This window comes from Arctopsyche grandis, chromosome 2 (genome assembly GCF_051622035.1).
Source record: "Arctopsyche grandis isolate Sample6627 chromosome 2, ASM5162203v2, whole genome shotgun sequence".
NCBI lineage: Eukaryota > Metazoa > Arthropoda > Insecta > Trichoptera > Hydropsychidae > Arctopsyche > Arctopsyche grandis.
Genome location: NC_135356.1, coordinates 343601 through 362403, shown reverse-complemented (window position 1 = coordinate 362403; position 18803 = coordinate 343601). Strand labels below are relative to the sequence as shown.

General features: G+C 33.2%; 1 protein-coding gene across 1 annotated transcript in view; it reads right to left on the bottom strand.

Moving 5' to 3' along the window:
* The window catches only part of LOC143922902 (kelch-like protein 12), a 34969-nt gene that overhangs the window by 6947 nt on the left and 9219 nt on the right, over nucleotides 1-18803 (bottom strand). The window contains exons 2-11 of the mRNA XM_077446300.1: nucleotides 10347-10494; nucleotides 10116-10270; nucleotides 9836-10038; nucleotides 7142-7339; nucleotides 6871-7047; nucleotides 6642-6794; nucleotides 5648-5799; nucleotides 5100-5310; nucleotides 4821-4995; nucleotides 4593-4693 (exon numbers count right to left, since the gene is read on the bottom strand). Coding sequence (XP_077302426.1) covers nucleotides 4593-4693; nucleotides 4821-4995; nucleotides 5100-5310; nucleotides 5648-5799; nucleotides 6642-6794; nucleotides 6871-7047; nucleotides 7142-7339; nucleotides 9836-10038; nucleotides 10116-10270; nucleotides 10347-10465 — 1644 coding nt within the window. The 5' untranslated portion in view covers nucleotides 10466-10494. The remainder of the gene's footprint in view (nucleotides 1-4592; nucleotides 4694-4820; nucleotides 4996-5099; nucleotides 5311-5647; nucleotides 5800-6641; nucleotides 6795-6870; nucleotides 7048-7141; nucleotides 7340-9835; nucleotides 10039-10115; nucleotides 10271-10346; nucleotides 10495-18803) is intronic.

Sequence of the window (18803 nt, the reverse complement as noted above, 5' to 3'; positions counted from 1 at the left end):
CTATGTACTTATGATGTTTTAAGTTAAGTTATCTCTCATTATTTATGAGGCTTTCAATATCTTTGTTGCTCCCAGACTACAGTTACACATTCTGTTCAATCCTATCTACTTAACTTTTATCTACTGTAATTTATGCGATAATTTTTGCTCGAAAATTAACCGGTTTAAAATTCACCACACATCCAATTACCCCTTTTAAACGAAATCAAAAAATAGTGTGCCCAGAACACTATCCTAATAAACAATACTTAATATAATATAGTATTAACAGTGGGAAAAAATCCCAAGTGAAAATACGTAATTTTGACTTTTGATTTGAACTGGACGACTACTTAGAGAGATTTGAAAGCTGAAAAGTACTACAAATGAAAGATAAAATACCCGACTGTAGATTCCAATATTCATTTTTAACAGGAAATTAACAGATTTTGAGAAATCGACCGAACAACACCAAGATATAGAAAAATCGCGCGATTTAAAAAACACACATATCTCCGAATCTCGAGCCAATCAACACTTTTTATTACAAGATTCGTGTTCACTGGGCATAGATCTATACGAAAAGTCATATCTCGTCTCTGTAACATTTTAAAAGTCGTCATTTGTCGAACAGTGTAATCTTTATTGCTATAGCTGCATTTTTTCTCACGACTAGGGTTGCCAACCATCCCGGATTGGCCGGGATTGTCCCGGAATTGGAATCACTGTCCCATATCCCGGATGAATGCTAAATTGTCCCGGAAATTTTGAGAAAACTATTACATATATTTTTATTGAAATTGACATCATGTACCGTTGGACGTCCTTCCAACGTATGTACATACAGTCCCAAGACAGAATATTACGCCACCTCATTGAACCGCGTTCGCGCCCATTTGTAACGGCTATAAATAATTCACAATAAGATCTTTTGGGCTAGTTTTTTTTGGAAGCTCATCCTTATTTACTACTCTATTCACCAACAAAAAATAATACAACATTATCCTTTAAAATGTCTTCAAAAATAAAAGTGAAATGAGAGAAATGAGTTTGCTCCTGAATTACGTAAAGCATATACGAGCGTTTCTGCAAAGATTTTTTATTATTTCATTAACAACACCGTGGTTTTTTCTTTTGCTGCAGCTTTACAATACTTTAAGGGTAAGTTGGTGATTAATTTGTAAAAAAAATACTTTCATTTATGTTTTAAATTGCTTGTGAGTCTTAAATAGTTTTTTTTTAGATTAGTCGAAAAGGAATTCTTTTTAAAGAGAGAAATGCAAGTATTATAGAATTAATAAAAACTAGAATGTTTTATAAACATAAAATCGCGACAATAGATGGTGTAAGTTATACGGCTGTTTGCAAAATAAGGAAACATCTGGAACAAAGTGTCGATTCCAGATGTTAGACAAGCAAAATGATGACAAGATATGGGCAGAGTATTTCAAAAAGCATGAAAAATCAGTTGAGCTGATGAAAATTGTCTCTTTCATTATGTCCATCCCTGCAGTAATGCTTACCCAGAAAGAGTGTTTAGTCACATGAAGTGTGTGGACGAAGGCCAGGAATAACGTGAATATCGACTTAGTAAAGGCGGAATTGCAAATACGACCTCTTTTTTTACTCCTATGTATATTTTTTTTGTATTCGAATAAAGGAACCAAATTTAACGAGGCGTGAAAGCCAGTTAAATTTTGATGACTGTTAAGCATGATGACAATTTTTTTTCTAATGTAATATTTTCCGCATGTAAAAACTATAAAATATGTTCCGAACGAATAAAAAAATATATAAAAATTGAGTTTTGAGCTATTTGTCTCGGAATTGTCTCAGAAAAATTTGGCAACCCTACTCACGACACGTGTAACCCTCAAATATTATTATCGCTATTTATCTTTATGATTAATTGTGTGTATTTACTCAATAATGTCTCGATACTCTCAAAGGATACATAAATCAAATACTAAAACTGTCTTACCCGCGGATGCTGCTCTGTATCTTAATCACTTTGTTGTTTTACCAAAATTCTGTCATTGGTTAAAACTTATCATTCTTTTTGTATAAATAAATGGTCATGTTAGATCTATTGAACCTCAATTGCGATTGAACTGCTTAACTAGTAACTTGCGATTTAACTGCCTAAATATTAACTTGTGATTGAACTGTTTAATAAGTAACTAGTATTATACGTAAATATAAGCTTATTACTGAAAATACAAACTGCTTTGGGAAATATAATACATACATATAAGCATATCGAAATTATGTTTTTAATTATTATAATCTCCTACACGTCCCCGTAACAACATAATATTGTATACTCATATGAATACGTTTTTGGCGCTCTTGGTAAATGTCTTATTTGGCGCCAATTTTTACTTTATCTATGTACATACGTAGTAACAATACATGAAGTTTTGTGATCATGCGAAAATTCGAACTCGAGATTTTGACTGATTCGAACTCAGAATTGATTACTGACCACGTTTTCATGATCTAGAAAAAATGTGTGTGTGTCTGTGTATTTTGGGGATTTTTTGAACACCGTTAGTCCTATCGAACTGAAACTTAGTGTAAAGTAGTACTTTTACTCTAGAGAATCGAGGTTTTTTTATATTTTTCTCAGAAACCTTTTGGTTGATTGAACTAAAATTTTATATCTAGAAGTTTTAGCTTAATACCAAGTTATGTATAAAATTTGGTAAGCATCCCTCAACCGAAAGTGGCAGTTTACTTTTATTCGATTTTTCTTCCACTATTTTAAACATGTGTGTTCTTCACGAAAAAATTCACGTATAATTCTTGTATCAATTTGATGAAAATAAAAAAATCACAAAATTTAATAAACCGGAAGTGGGATGTTTTCGTCTTAGAAAGGTCCAAAATGTTGTTCCCACTATTCTGTCCACACCCCTGAACGTTTCAAGCTGATAATTCATATTTGTATTCTTTCTGTACTAACTTAGAGCTGATACGGTTTTGGTCAGAATTCGTAAACCGGAAGTAGTATTCTTTTTAAACAATATTTCATTATTTTATTTTGACCTTTTACATTATTTTAATCTTCTTGATATTTATTGTGATTTTAAGTAATAAAAAAATTGAACAAAATCCGATAACCGGAAGTAGAACTTTTGTCTTGTGCAAGTTTCCATACATTTGCGCTCAATTTGTATCAAAAATGCTGCCGGTATGTGTGAATGTGTCTGTACGGTTCAATATCGAATTTTGTTTCGTGACCTTCTTATATTCCTCAAATACATAAATAAAGTCATAGGTTGGTCACATCCGAATTTTTTATTAGGATTTCACAACTGTTATTCGCATCAATAATCTCAAAATTTTTGCAAGAAGGGTTACTACGGCAGTGGTTCTTAACCGGTGCACCGCGAAAAATATGGTATACACAAAAAGTCGCGAAATTATGAAAGCCGACGAAAGATCTAATACTCCGTCAAGGCAGAGAAAAAAAATGTAATCTTATATCTATGTATTGTTTTTTTTTATATAGAGAATCTCTAGTTTTGAAAACATTGCCAGCAGAATTAAAACCTGTACTAGATCAAGTTGTAAGTACAGTAAAGTTCGTCAAATCGAGACTTTTAAAAACACGCATTTTTATAAAAACTTTGCATTTCTATGGAAGCTAAATACGAATTTTTGATTTATCACACTGAAGTTAGGTGGTTATCTAAGGGTAAAGTTTTATGCCGATTCATAGAACTTAAGAATGAATTGCTTATATTTTTCCGAAATTAAGATATGAATGATTTTGTAAAATGTCTTCAGAATGTTGAATAGTGTGCTAAAATGGCATATTTTGCAGATATTTTTAATTACTTAAATAATTTTATTGACATCGCCTGACAAATTGACAGGATTTCGGAAAAAAATCGAATAATAGAGAAAAAATAAAGTAGATATGTTTCCTTCACTTAACGAAAACATTGCTGAGGGAATTATTTCCGCCATAGCAGAATATTCGACTTCATTGGAAGAAAAATCGCACATTATTTTTCTTCCCTTAATATAGAAAATGTTGACTGGATATGAAATCCATTTCCAACGATACATCGAGTTGTGGATTTTCCTACCCAGAAGAAGAAGAATTGGTCTTTATCTTCAGGTCAAGTGTCGTAGTTGCATGATAACATAACGTGTGGATTTCGTTCGTTTAACGATCGAGCGATGAACTCTTTCTTCTGCAATAGTCAAAGGGGACGTTGCCCTCGAGTATACTTCCAGGGGAGATAAATTCTGGGTCATTGGTTTATATAAATCAAATAAATTCCAGTTTACATCAAATAAATTCCATTTTGTTGAGGGTAATTTTAGTTACACGTTTTCCATATACGTATATGTATATGATTTCTTTAATTATTCAAAGATGAATTTTGAAATTTAAGGTTCCCTTGACACGACGAAAGTTTAACACTTCATCCATCGATGAGAATAATAACGACTAATGTACATAGTTAGCATATTGACGAGGGCTCATATATGTAGATGTCTGAAATTGTGTAGAATTGAAATAAAATGCGTATTTTTCGAATATTCATTTCACAATTTATTAATTCTTCATTATGGTCATATATTTAGGTGCTATGTACTAATAAATTAAAATAGTGACGCGGTTCAGAAATTGATGCACGATCTGTCCATTTGTCTCTATCTGGATCGTACTCCACCATCGATTTTGAATTAAGACCTCCTAAAACAATTATAATAGACATAGATTAATTCGTTTTTATAAAACGTTCCAAATTTAAGAACCACCACACAACAACGTCCAGTGAATAAGATAAGTTTGTAGTGGATTTAAAGATTGGCAAACTCACCGACACAAATGATTCTCTCGTCGAAAGCAACCACCTCGTGCAGCCGCTTTGACACAGGAAGACTGGCCAACGATGTCCAGGTTTGAGACTTGATGTCAAATCGCTCCACCGATTTAAGAACCGATGATCCATCATAACCTCCAATAGCGTAAACGTAGTCTCCCATTGCAACAGCCTATAATTTGCAACAAATATTACTGGCATTCAGCAAAGACGACTTTATTGATTGATACAAATCGATCAGTTGTAGGATTTGTGAATATAACAATGAATTCTTACTGAAAAACTATCTCTTTTGTCTCGCATTGGTGGTGCTGCTGTCCATTTGTTTTCATGGGTATCATAGATTTCCATGGTGTTTAAGAGATGATCGCTAACGTTCCTACCTCCGATGGCAAAGATTTTTTTCCCTAAACCTGCTGTTGCGTGTCTATAACGTGCTGTCGACATATGAGCCACATTAGTCCACTTATGTGTAACTAAATCATACCTGAAATGAGAACCAGAATATTTTGCTGCGATTTTATCATTATTTGCATTTTATGTAAAATTAAGTGCTGTAAAATTAATATTTAGTATTCATTTTAATTTTATTGCTTATAGTATATTATCAAAGAATTTTCACGTGGTTTTCTCATTTGTATTTAAGATGTTTTTGAAAATTTAAAATCAATTGACGGCCTTAAAAGAAATGTTAATTCAATCTTAAATGGGTTGTAAGATAAGATGAGGTCACGAAAATCACGTTAATAAATTAATTAAATTAATTATTAGTGTGAATTTTCTGAATGAAAAAATAATAGAAAATTTTGACCAAAGAAAATAACCTTTCCACAGAATTTAGCAATTCATTTCTACTATTTAATCCTCCGATGACGAAAACTTGGTCATCGATGACGGTGGCTCTAAATAAACTCTTTTCTTCTTGCATCGCTTGCAATTCTGTTCTTTCCTTTGTGACGAGATCTAAGCAAGACACCTGTGAAATTAGCAAAAAGTAAAATGGTTTTTTATTGGATCTGGGCGATCGACGTTTAAAGTCCTCAATTGTATGAAACCGTATTCGGATATCACGAATGTCGAGATCATTTTGCAATTATCGACTTTGGAATTTGCTTTATTTGACAAAATAAATCACTAATATTAAAACTAGTATCCCTTTTCTGATTAAGGCAATATCCATTTTTACTCACACTCTTATATTTTCGAATATATACGGTCAATGGCCTGCATATATGTAGTTATGTATATTTAACTACATATTAGCCTGAGTGCACATAATTGTGCACTCGGAGTTAATAATTTAAAAATTGATATGCCGCGTCACTTTCCACGATATACGATTTCAAAGAGAGAAAGTGAGACGGAGCATGGTGTTAACAGCGAGTACTTCGTTCACACGCACGCATTAGACAATTATTATATAAGAATGAATTTGAATCGAACTAGACATTTACATATGTTTGGAAGGTATGTAATTGTCAAAGTGATTAGTTTAATTGTCAAATACGCTTGTCTCTAAAATTATTACATTGACTCGTCAATGCACACATTACCGCATAAAGTGATGTATACTTTGACAAAAACTTAAAAAGTTAGTCCTTACGGTAACGAGTCAATGTATGCATTCATTACCAAGATTAACGCTTTAACTGTAAAACAGACATTAGTCAAAAAATACAAAATACTATTAATTTAATCAAAAAACAAATTTAATATTTTTGTGCCAACGACCATAGAATCTGCGTGATAGATCGCGCTAAATACATACGTAAATATGATTTAGATCTTAAAATTTAAATAAAAATCTATTAATGGTACCTTGTTTGTGGATTTACGGCCAATAATACCACCCATAGTAATCAGTTTGTTATTCAATACGACAGCCTCAAATTGACTAGTTTCATAGTTCAAATTATAATAAGTTGACCATTTATCAGTGTAAGCATCGTAAATTTCAATTTTACCTGAAATCTTAAATTCAAAACGGACGTTATTAATAAAAAACAAACTAGTAATTATAGGAAATGTACATAAATATGAAAAATACTGTATCATTTTGTCCTCCAATAATTAATATATTTTGTTTGCTGCACTTTCGAGGATTTGAATTTAAAGATAGTCGAGGTCTTTTTTCAGGACTATGATGGTACTCGAAAGTATCCAATAGCATCTCGCAGCTACTGAATGAATCGTAACAGAGTGGTCTCACTTCATTCAATATAAACTGAAAATTTAGAAATTCACGTTGGACAATTATAAATAAATATAGACGAATTTTAATTATCTATGAAATTTGTCACGAAGCGGGAATTACATACCTTGGCAGGTAACAAAGGTAATCTGATATATTTTAGCAGGGTATCTACATGCCTTTTCCGAGACTCGTAGTTATTTTGCATCCAAATCTTCAATCCTTGAAACGCTTGCTCTTCTCTCACTACATTTAAATCATTCGACTGTAAAAGTTCACTCAGTCGTTCACAACTCATATTGAGAAATTCATCTTCTTGGATTATCTGCATAGCAATGGGATTAATTTATTATGTAAATTTGTTTTGAAAATAAGCACTTTCTCGACAATTTTCAAATTTCAGTTTATTTTGTCGAGCTAAATCGCGTGTTTCACGAGGGAAGACAAGAAGGCTAAAAATGCATTAAAATTATAAAATAAAAACATACCACTTCTATAATTTATTTTACTACCGCCATCTATATTTAAAACTAAAAACTGGATAAACGCCAGGCACTTTTCAGAAATTCAAATTTCAAACGCGTCTAAAACGATATTTTTCTCCATCATAATGGCGGAGGATACATTTACTTATATTGATGACCAAAATGAGCAATATGGCAAAGTATGAAAACGATCGGATAAGAGGCAAATTTTTTCCTGAATTGTAATCGTAAGTGAAGTAAAAAAATTCGGGTGTGACCAACCCATGACTTTATCTATGTATTTGATGAATATAAGAAGGTTACAAAACAAAATTCGATATTGAACTGATGACTATGATAGCGATACAAATTGAGCGCAAATGTATGGAAACTTGCACAAAACAAAAGTTCTACTTCCGGTTGTCTGATTGTGTTCAAATTTTTTTTATTACTAAAAATCACTATCAGTATCATACTCATTTAATATCAAGAAAATAAAAATAATTTTAAAGGTCAAAATAAAATAATGAAATATTGTTTTAAAAAAAAATACTACTTCCGGTTTACGAATTCTGACCAAAACCCTACCAGCTTTAAGTTAGTACATAAAGGATAGAAATATAAATTTTTAGCTTAATACGTTCAGGGGTGCGGACAGAGTAGTGGGCACAACATTTTTGACCTTTCTACGAGGAAAAAAATCCCACTTCCGGTTCATTAAATTAAGTAATTTTTTTTTTATTTTTACTTAAAACCACTATTTTTATTATACACAATAAATATCAAGAAGCTTAAAACAATTTGAAAGGTCAAATTAAAATAATGAAAAAAAAATGAAATATTGTTTTAAAAAAAAATACTACTTCCGGTTTACGAATTCTGACCAAAACCCTACCAGATCTAAGTTAGTACATAAAGGATAGAAATATAAATTTTTAGCTTAATACGTTCAGGGGTGTGGACAGAGTAGTGGGCACAACTTTTTTGACCTTTCTACGAGGAAAAAATCCCACTTCCGGTTTATAAAATTTAATAATTTTTTTTCAGTTTCATCAAATTGCAACAAGAATTATACTTGAATTTTTTTGTGACGAACACACATGTTTAAGGGGTCGAAAAAAATAGTGGAAGAAAAATCGAACAAGAGTAAACTGCTACTTCCGGTTGACGGATGCTAACTAAATTTTATAATTAACTTGGTATTAAACTTAAACTTCTAGATATGAAATTTCATTTCAATAAACCAATAGGTTTCTGAAAAAAAACATAAAAAACTTCGATTCTAGTTCAGATAAAAATATTTAAAAAATATGAGGTTATAAAAATTATTATTTGTATTATATTTAAAAAAAATTCAGTCCGATTCAGTTAGTGGTTTGGGAGATAATTGAATTCAAAAACTTAAAAAAAGAGGACATCTATAAGGCGAGGTACCATTTCCGGTCAACTTAAAACTTTGAAAAAAATTTACGTCGTGTCGATAAGAATTTCAGTAACCGATACTAAGTTTCAGTTCGATAAGACTAACGGTTTTAAAAATATCCCCAAAATACACACCCACACAGACACACACACAGACACACACACAGACACACACACACACACACACACACACACACACACACACACACATTTTTTCTAGATCATGAAAACGTGATCAGTGATCGATTCTGAGTTCGAATCAGTCAAAATCTCGAGTTCGAATTTTCGCATGATCACAAAACTTCATCTATTGTTACTACGTACATAGATAAAGTAAAAAATGTAATGAGCGAAATTGCGACTGGTTCGGGTCGCATTATTATTATTATTTTTTTTAATTTACTTATATACCAGGAAGCCCTAACAGGAAAACCCCAATGCGCATTCCTCGCCAATTACATACATTGCAGCATTTTAATTACACAAGTCGCTAAATTACGAGTTTCTGAAAACTCGAAATTAACGAGATATCTATTGTAGTAAATTGTACATAGTTTTATTGTAAATTAGTCATACTCAAATAGTGGTGACATAGTAGGTAGGAAGGTGTTTAGCCAATTTAATCGGGAACCGCTTCAATGAAAATCGGATAAATTGGCAAACTCTGATGGGAAACGATCGACCTGGAGTCACAAATATCCAAGTCTGACCAGCAGCACTACAGATATACTCAAAAAAATTATTTTCAATCGAGGTCAGCTCATGGGATCGAACTTCTCGAATCGGCACCTTTCGGTGCTAGACAGAAGCTTAACCACGAGCTATACTGCTGGCTAATATAGTCGAAAAAGCTTTTGTGGTTATATTAAAATCCACGATACAAAATACAACATGTTAAATCATATGTCATATAAATCAATAACATAAAGGCATACCTCTAAATAATTCTTCGCAATATAAGCTTTTGTTTTCTCAAGTAATTGCAAATATCCATGTTGTTTGGCAAAATCTTCGATGAAAATATAATTTTTGTTGTCTGTTATTTTTTCGAGGCGCGCTAAACAGTATTCTTCGATTTCACGCACCTGAACCATTTTGGAGAATTTGATAATGTTCTCAGCTTGATGTGGCTGCAAGTCTGAAATGAAAATTTGGCCATGGATATGTTGATAAATGTTTTAAAAACACACGGTTTCCATTCACCTGTGTTCTTACAAATTTCACCGAAGTAAAAGAACTTAATCGTCTTCCTGACAGACTCCGCGTGGATATCATCACTGTCTTCAAAAACAATTTCATTGGTTGCATCATTTATTCTACTTTTGAGGTAATCGCTATTCGTAACAAGGATCAACCTGGGCACTGGAAATCTGGAAAAATGCAGTTCCTTCAATAAAAATAAGTACAATTTTATAGGAAAATACCAAACACAGGAAAAGCACTAACCTATTATTCCCGACTACCAAATCGATATTACACAGCAAACTTTGTTGGTGAAAATCAAACAATCGCCCAAAAATTTTTTTTGCATGTTTTTCGGAAACATCTCCGTTGAATTCAGACATTTTTGTTTAGAATTATGTATGAATATATTCTGAAATATTTAATGAAATATTGATTTACAAAAAAATACTACTTCCGGTTTACGAATTCTAACCAAAACCTTATCTACATAAACTCCAAGTTCGTACATAGAGTTCGTATACAAATATAGATATATTTTCAGATTGATAGGTTTAGCGGTGTGGAAAAAATCGTACGGTCACATTTTTGACTTTGATAAAATTTGATGATTTTTTTTATTTTCATCACATTGATACAAGGAGTGTACTTGAATTTTCTCGTGAAGAGCACACATATTTAAGGGGTCGAAAAAAATAGTGGAAAGAAACCGAACAAGAGTAAACTGCCACTTCCGTTTGGCATAGACACACACTCGATTTGATTTCTCGCAAAGGAGATGCTATCTCACAACGCACATAGTAAAGTGAGATGCATCACTAGACTTTGCCCCTCAGTGTAAACTTTTCGTCGAAGCCGTTGATATAGCTGAGCGCCATCTATGTAACATCTACCTGCCCCTGCCCTACCTCCCTATCAATGATAGGAAGGTAGGGCTATCATGTCCAACTTTCCTAAACAGTGCACACATAAGGTGGTTCAATATCAGATGACGGTTTATCCACAAAGCTTTTTGCCGGAATTTATTATATAAATTCGAATTGTGCGAATTGGATTTCATCGTATGCTGATTTAACAGAATGAGAAAAAATATGACATCGAGCTTATCACTAGTCAGAAAATAATTTTAAAAAATACAATGAAAATGTTGGTAGTGAAAATATTAAAATATTTTCAAAAACGTGTTCAATATGAAAAACATGTGCCGTTAGATAGTGCGAACATTAGAATTTGATTTTCATTATAATGTGCTTAAATGTATCAGTTTGAGCCGTAACCAGAGACTCTCACAGAGGTTTCACGAAAACAGGATTCCAGTTTTTCAGTCGATTTTCAGATTTATTTTTATTTATTTATTATTATTAAATAGCAAATTGCTAATGAATTATTTATCAATTAACAATTTTAAACTAAAACTAACGACTATAATATAACATAGTTAACAAAATTAAATGAAACTAAAATTAGTAACCCTAGAATAATATAATATAATTCCAAACATAACATTTTATTAAACTTACGTATATAATTACGTCATCTTCCACAGAGGTATCCATTAACACCCCTCAAGAAAGCACAAATGATACTAGCACCGACGTGAAAAACACAGTTTTTCATTTCCTATTTCTAGTTTTATAATTATGTATATCTCTATTCCTAACTATATGATTATTAAAATATTTGGGTAATAGATTCTTATCTATGTATCTTGTATACAAATTTCAAAATGCTCAATTTAAGACTATTTCTAATATCCAACCATTTCAATTCATCTAACACACTTCTAACATTCTTACGTTTCCTCGCATTCAAAATTGCACGCATTGCTCTATTCTGCACTTTCTGCATTTTATCAATACACAATCCATTAAATAGATTGAGCACCGTAGCGCAATATACAGTATGAGACCGTACATTACAATTATACATATATTAATATTTTACTTTTTATAATTAATAAATTTCTTAACCTACAAAGTACACCAACTTTTTTGGCATTTTTTTATAATACAATCTGCGTGCACCTTAAAACTTAATTTACAATCCAAATAATTGCCTAAATACTTAATATTATCTACTATTTCTACCACTTTCACATCCATAATCACATCACTCACACTGCTTTTATTATTCATCTACATCATCTTAGTCTTACTTAAGTTCACTTTCAGTTTATTCTCGCATAACCAATCACTCACACACTGTAATTCCCTACATAAAATATCACTCATAACTTGCACATCATCACCTACATTATAAACTAACGTATCGTCTGCAAACATATGAACTTTACATACATCTAATACTTTCACCAAATCTAGGCTTCGAAAAAAAATTAACAACAAATTCTCCTCTAATTGCAAACGCTTGCACTTCCTTGAAACTACCATTTTATTTTTTGTGTCGTTTATTTTCCGCCTTATCTGTCAAACATTAGCATTAATCTGTTTTTTGATAACCTCATGAGCAATTCCCTCTATCTGTTTAATAAAAACCTAATTATTATGGGAGACTTCAATCCCAACTGTCATCCCAATATAAAAGCTGATATTGAAGTACTCATCAATTTCTATAATCTAATTCAGATCAACACAATATCTAACAATTTTGATCATATACTTGATTACATTTTGGTACTTATTTTTATTATGCTTCCCCGGTCACTAATGTTGTCGAGCTGGTCGCATCTGACCTCTATCATCCTCCGTTAAACTTTGTCATTGTTTGTGCCGTTAATTTTTCCTATCGTGAATATGAATTATCTCCTGTTGTTGATATGTATGTGGATGGTGGGTGGATTTTTAGAGATGCCTATTTTAATTATCTCAACAATATTTTGTTATCTGCTGATTGGAGTGCGCTTTATAATTCTGGTCAGGTTGATGATGCGCTTTAGGCCTTCTATCGTGTACTATATGACTGTTTCGACTCTTGTTTTCTTAATAGAGTATTGCTTCGACGCAATGAGTCATCTATTAGAACTTATCCACCTTGGTTCAACTCTGATATTATCAGAATCATCAGGAAAAATCACCGTTTTCATAAGCTCTGGAAGATATTCGGCCGTGATGGGGATCTGATTTCATTTAAACGTTTCGTACCCAATTCACACATAAAATCTTGCCCCAAAAATTTTTAAAGATTGATCAACTCCAAACGTAAGACTTTACGTGCTCTTTATAACATGCATGATGACAGAAATATTAATTTTGTTGGTCATGGTGAGATTTCTGAGGCTTTCGCTGACTAATTTTGCTCACATGATCTGATGCCCTGACATCATCTCGGACTTCATACTAAAGGGTTGCTCCAGTTCCCTGATGCAGCCCTTATTGCATGTTTTCAATATGTCACTTAAATCCTGTTCCTTTCCAACGTTCTGGAAAGGAACAGGTTTCCAAGTGTACCCGGATTGTTTCTATATATAAGGGGGAGGGGGAGGGGGGTGACATATCCTATATAGGAAATTTTAGGTCTATCTCCCTCTTGTCTAGTCCTGCTAAGGTCTTCGAGATCATACTCTGCCGGTACATTTGGAACTATTTTCAAAGTTTTGTTATTGAAGAGCAACATGCATTTTGGCCTGAACGCTCAACTGTTACGAATCTGTTTAACAATTATGTTCACCATTCCCTAGACCATCATATATCTGTTCATGCAATTTATACCGATTTTCAGAAAGCCTTTGATAAATTAAATCATTTTATTTTATTAAAGAAAATGTCCACATGTGGTTTTCATGACAGATTGGTCCAGTTTTTTAGATCATATCTTCTGGATCTTCAACAATTTGTAGTCTTCGGTACCTCTTGCTCCCGTGTCTATATCGCTAGCTCAGGAGCTCCCCAAGGCTAACCAAGGCCCCTTGTTCTTCAATACATTTGTCAATGATGTTGGGGTTAACACTTCGTCAATTGTCGTTTCTCACTATATGTACGCTGATGTAATGTAATACTGATACGGTAATGTGTTACTCGATCGTACCATTCCTTATCTTGCTGGTAACTCAAGTGGGTTGATTCTACTGTTGATCTTGGAGTTGTATTTCAAACTGTCCTAAAGCTCTCTGATCACATCGACTCTGTGTGTTGCTCATAATTCTCGTTTGTTTTTCGTAATTCCCGACACTTCCATAATCCCACTGTTCTGAGGCTGCTGTACAATGCTCTAGTTAGGAGTATCTTGGAATACGCCTCTATGATCTGGAGTCCTTCAACCATATCTCTATCTAACCAACTCAAACTTATCCAAAGACGCTTTATTCGGCTGCTTTATAAAGAGCAATATGGGATTTACCCATATTTATTTCCTTTACAATTCGTCATGGGTATGGTCAGCTACACTTATCTTGGACACAGGAGGAGTGTTGCCCTCATCATGTTCTCGTTTTCTATATTTAGAGGTTTTATCTCCTGTCCATCTATTCTGGCTGAGTTGGGCCTTCATGCTCCGGAGGGTTTGATATGGACCCGCCATCGTCTCCCTATTCACACTCCTCTGGCTAGAACTGTGGCTTATAGAAATCCCATTCCTCGTGGCCTCCGTTTTTTAAATTCACTGGATGGTGCCATTGACATTTGTTACATACCTCTTCATTTTCTGCACCACTTCCTCAGTTATGGAGGTGGCGACCATTTAGAACATTTGAGTTAGTTGGATTATATGTGAGTTTATATGTACATATGTACATATGTACGCATGTATGTATATGTGTATATTTTGTTTCTCTTTCTTTTTTCTTTTTTTTACTTTATCTATACTTTATTGTTTGGTTCATGTATTCTTTAATCACATTATCCTTTTGTCTTAATCTGTTTAGCACACTCGTCGCTTGGAGCAATCTGTTAGCTGAGCGTGCATGATTAATTGATGTAAAATAAAATATAAAAATTATAATTATAATTATTATATTTAAATTAAAATTAAATACCGAAAGTTAAAACAACATACACAGTTTAAATTTATTTTAGAGATTGAGCTAAAATTAGATCATCAACAATCATATACAGGAAGATCTTGACTTACCATGTTTTGAATTACTACGATACGCATTTACGACTAAAGAAATATTATAATTCGTGAAAAAAGGTGAAAAAACTAGTAAAAAAAAGTGAAAAAACTGTATTAAAAAAATGCACCACATATTACAATAAAATTGTTCGCGGCGGTCAGCCTATTTTGAATCCGAAAATATTCGTGGCAAATACTTGCAATTAGTGTATACATAATTATTTAATAACTTTTCGTCCAACAAGTGTGGAAGCTGAGAGGACTGCAGCCGGACTGTATGTATTTGAACGAAGATCTGATCAAGATTGAGCGATTACACCATTGATGAACTGGCCCAAGGTTTTCGTACAAATCTAAAGTTTTTGTACAAATTGAATTATATGTTTATGATCTATTTTCACCCTTTAAAATGTCTTAAGTATTAATAATTTGTAGGGAGCTTTGAATTTAGGATGACGTAAACAAAATAAAGTAAAAATCCTCCTACCGCGGATCGAACTGGTCGGCCACTACATGGATATTTTTTTTTTAATGTTGTAAAATGATATAAATATATTGTTTATATTAATTTTATTATGAAACTGATGTTAAATTATTCCACAAGTATCACAATTCTAATGCCCGTTTTTTTTGTAATACCGGTTTCGATATTTACAATACTGGTTTTGATATTCATAATACCGGTATTGATATAAAGTCCAGTATTGCAAACCATACTCACTACTCATGACTCCAGAGACCAAAGCTAGAGAAAAGAAAAGTTTCAATAAACAAAAATAACACTCATTTATTTTTATATGTATGTACTTTAGGTCATCGCATCGATGTGTCGCAGCAAAATATTTAAAATATATGTAATTGGGATATATTATAATATGGGACGTAATTAATTGCACTTAAGTTTAGACCATATAACAAATATAATGGACTTTTGTTATGTGATCACTTATTTTTTTCGGCTATGAAACGGACGTTTTCCACTAAGTAATGGCAAAAATGTAAGTGTGCGTCGTTCGATGGCGATACCGTCGGTTCGGTGATTATTGGTCACAAAGCGCTCGACCAAAAATCACTAAAATCTCTATAACGGAACATCTGGCAGCCGAAAAGTCCATTATACTAACGATAACTATCATACTAACAAGAACTCGAGTGCCAAATATTCCGTATTCGCGATTTTCATGGCAAAAATTGTCGTTTGGGCGATCGCAATGTGACTAATAATCCAATTACCGATACCGTAGACTGGTCACGTGGGCGCCTCACACGTCTCGGTGCACTTTTGTGTCTCTAACCTCTCTGGATCTGTCAAATCTAAACATATATGCGAATGCCAATCTCTAAAACATTTCGCTTTTCAAATAAAAAGAATATCCCTCTCTAAAATAGCTCGCACGACAGATTCGGTGTTCACTCAATAGGGCCAACCCTAACCTAACTTAACCCTTAAATAAATAAGTGTTGGCTGCTAAGATATTACGATGTGTGGACCATGAGGAGAGTGGGAATGAACATGAGCGGGGTGACGCGCTATCATTCAACTGTCAAAAATTATAATCTCACTGATATGGGCCTGTGAAAATTTAATTGGATATGATTTCACTGAACTGAAATTAAACTGTTTAGTGGAAATTGTCCAGATCTTAGTGCAAATTGTCCAAAACTTAGTGCAAACTGTTCGAATTTAAGTTTCATGTCCCAAGTGCATACTATCTAAAACTAAGTGCAATTACATATATATTCCCCTTATATTATTTCTATAAACAATTTTCGCTCGAAAAGCCATTTTTATTTCATTTGAAATTTCGGATAAGGTCGCATGAGAAATGTACAATAGATTTTACATACACACATATGTATGTACAGTCAACGCTCAAAATAATGAATTAATCTGTAGTAAATGGCATAGGTTAGGTTAGGTTAGGAGTGTGTATGTAAAATCTATTGTAAGGTTAGGTTAGGATGAACAATAAAATGGAAATGTATATGTACATAAGATTAAAAAATCAAAACAAACGTACAGTATAAAAAAGAATAATATCTGCTATCCGACAAATCGCCAATCAATATAATACCAAAAGTGCATTCGACAAAAGAATTTAGAATTTAAGCAATAATTACAACTGTTGAGAGTGCGCATAAATTGGACGCCATTTCGCGTGACAGAATCTGTCAACGCGTGTATATTTTGTCAATGTAGGACTTTGGCGAGTTGACAGGTTAGTTCTTTGAAATGTTGAGAGCATCGATTGGAATGAGGAAAATGATGATGGAAATCAATCGCTATACCTGTCGATTACAGTCGGATGCAGGTATTGGCCGAGATGAGTTGTGCAGCAGGATCTCGTTCGTTCTCGTAACTTCTTACATCGTGTAATTTGATCACTGAACTAAATGGCGCACTCAACGCCCATTGCGATAATTCAATGATTCAACACACTGTAAAATGTTTACTTGCAAAATTATAATTAACTTAGATATAATATTAAACATTAAATATATTATAAAACAATCTCAAATTTACAAAAATTATTGACAGAAAAAGTAATATTGTTCTTGGTACCGTTTTTGGTAGGTAAATTTCTGTTTACTAATTCTGACATTTGACATTTGGTAGGTGCGGTGCATTTACATTACTATTCGAAAAAAGTTTTACAATGAGAAGCGATTTGCTTTTCTAAATCGTGTAACGTGAACTACATATGTATATAAAACGTTAACAAATTAAAAGAATTCAATAAAATGAAATATTGCTAAGGTCAGATTTTAATTTTTCCTTATATAAAAACTTGAAGATAATTTCCCATTGACTTGCTTATATGTGGCGGCTCCCCCCTAATAATATCTTAGCTAGGCTTTTCAGAAAATGCATCCAGAACCAAAACATACCAGAAGAATGGAACAACGCAACAATAATTTTAATCCACAAAAAAGGAGATAAGAATGACATCAAGACTTACCGACCCATCAGCCTACTGTCAGCGGTTTATAAGCTCTTCACAAAGATTAGCAGACAAAGTTGAAGAATCCCCTCGATGGAAACCAACCTATAGAGCAAGTTTAGGGCAAATATCAGCACAATGGATCATCTCCAAGTAATCAGCGAACTAATCGAGCGCGCCAACGAATATCAAAGGCCATTGTGCCCAGGTTTCGTCGACTTCTCGAGAAAGTCTTCGACACAGTTAGTCATAATGCAGTATTAAACGCTCTACAAACACAGGGAGCCACACTTCTAGCCAGAGGAGTGTGAAAAACGGGACGATGGCGGATCCATATCAAACCCTCCAGGACATGAAGGCCCAACACAGCCAGAATAGACGGACAGGAGATAAAACCTCTGAATATGGAAAATAATAACTTGATGAGGCAACATCAAGCCGACAATACTCATGACGAATTGTGAAGGAGGTAAATATGGGTAAATCCCATATTGCTCCTTATAAAGCAGCCGAAGAAAGCGTCTTTGGATAAGTTCGAGTTTGTTAGATAGATATATGGTTGAAGGACTCCAAAACATAGAGGCGTATTCCAAGATACTCCTAACTAGAGCATTGTACAGCAGCCTCAGAACAGTGGAATTATGGAAGTGTCGAGAATAACAAAAAACAAACGAGAATTACGAGCAACACACAGAGTCGATGTGATCAGAGATCCTATAAGCATATAATTTCAATTTGTACAAAAACTTCAGATTTGTACAAAAACCTT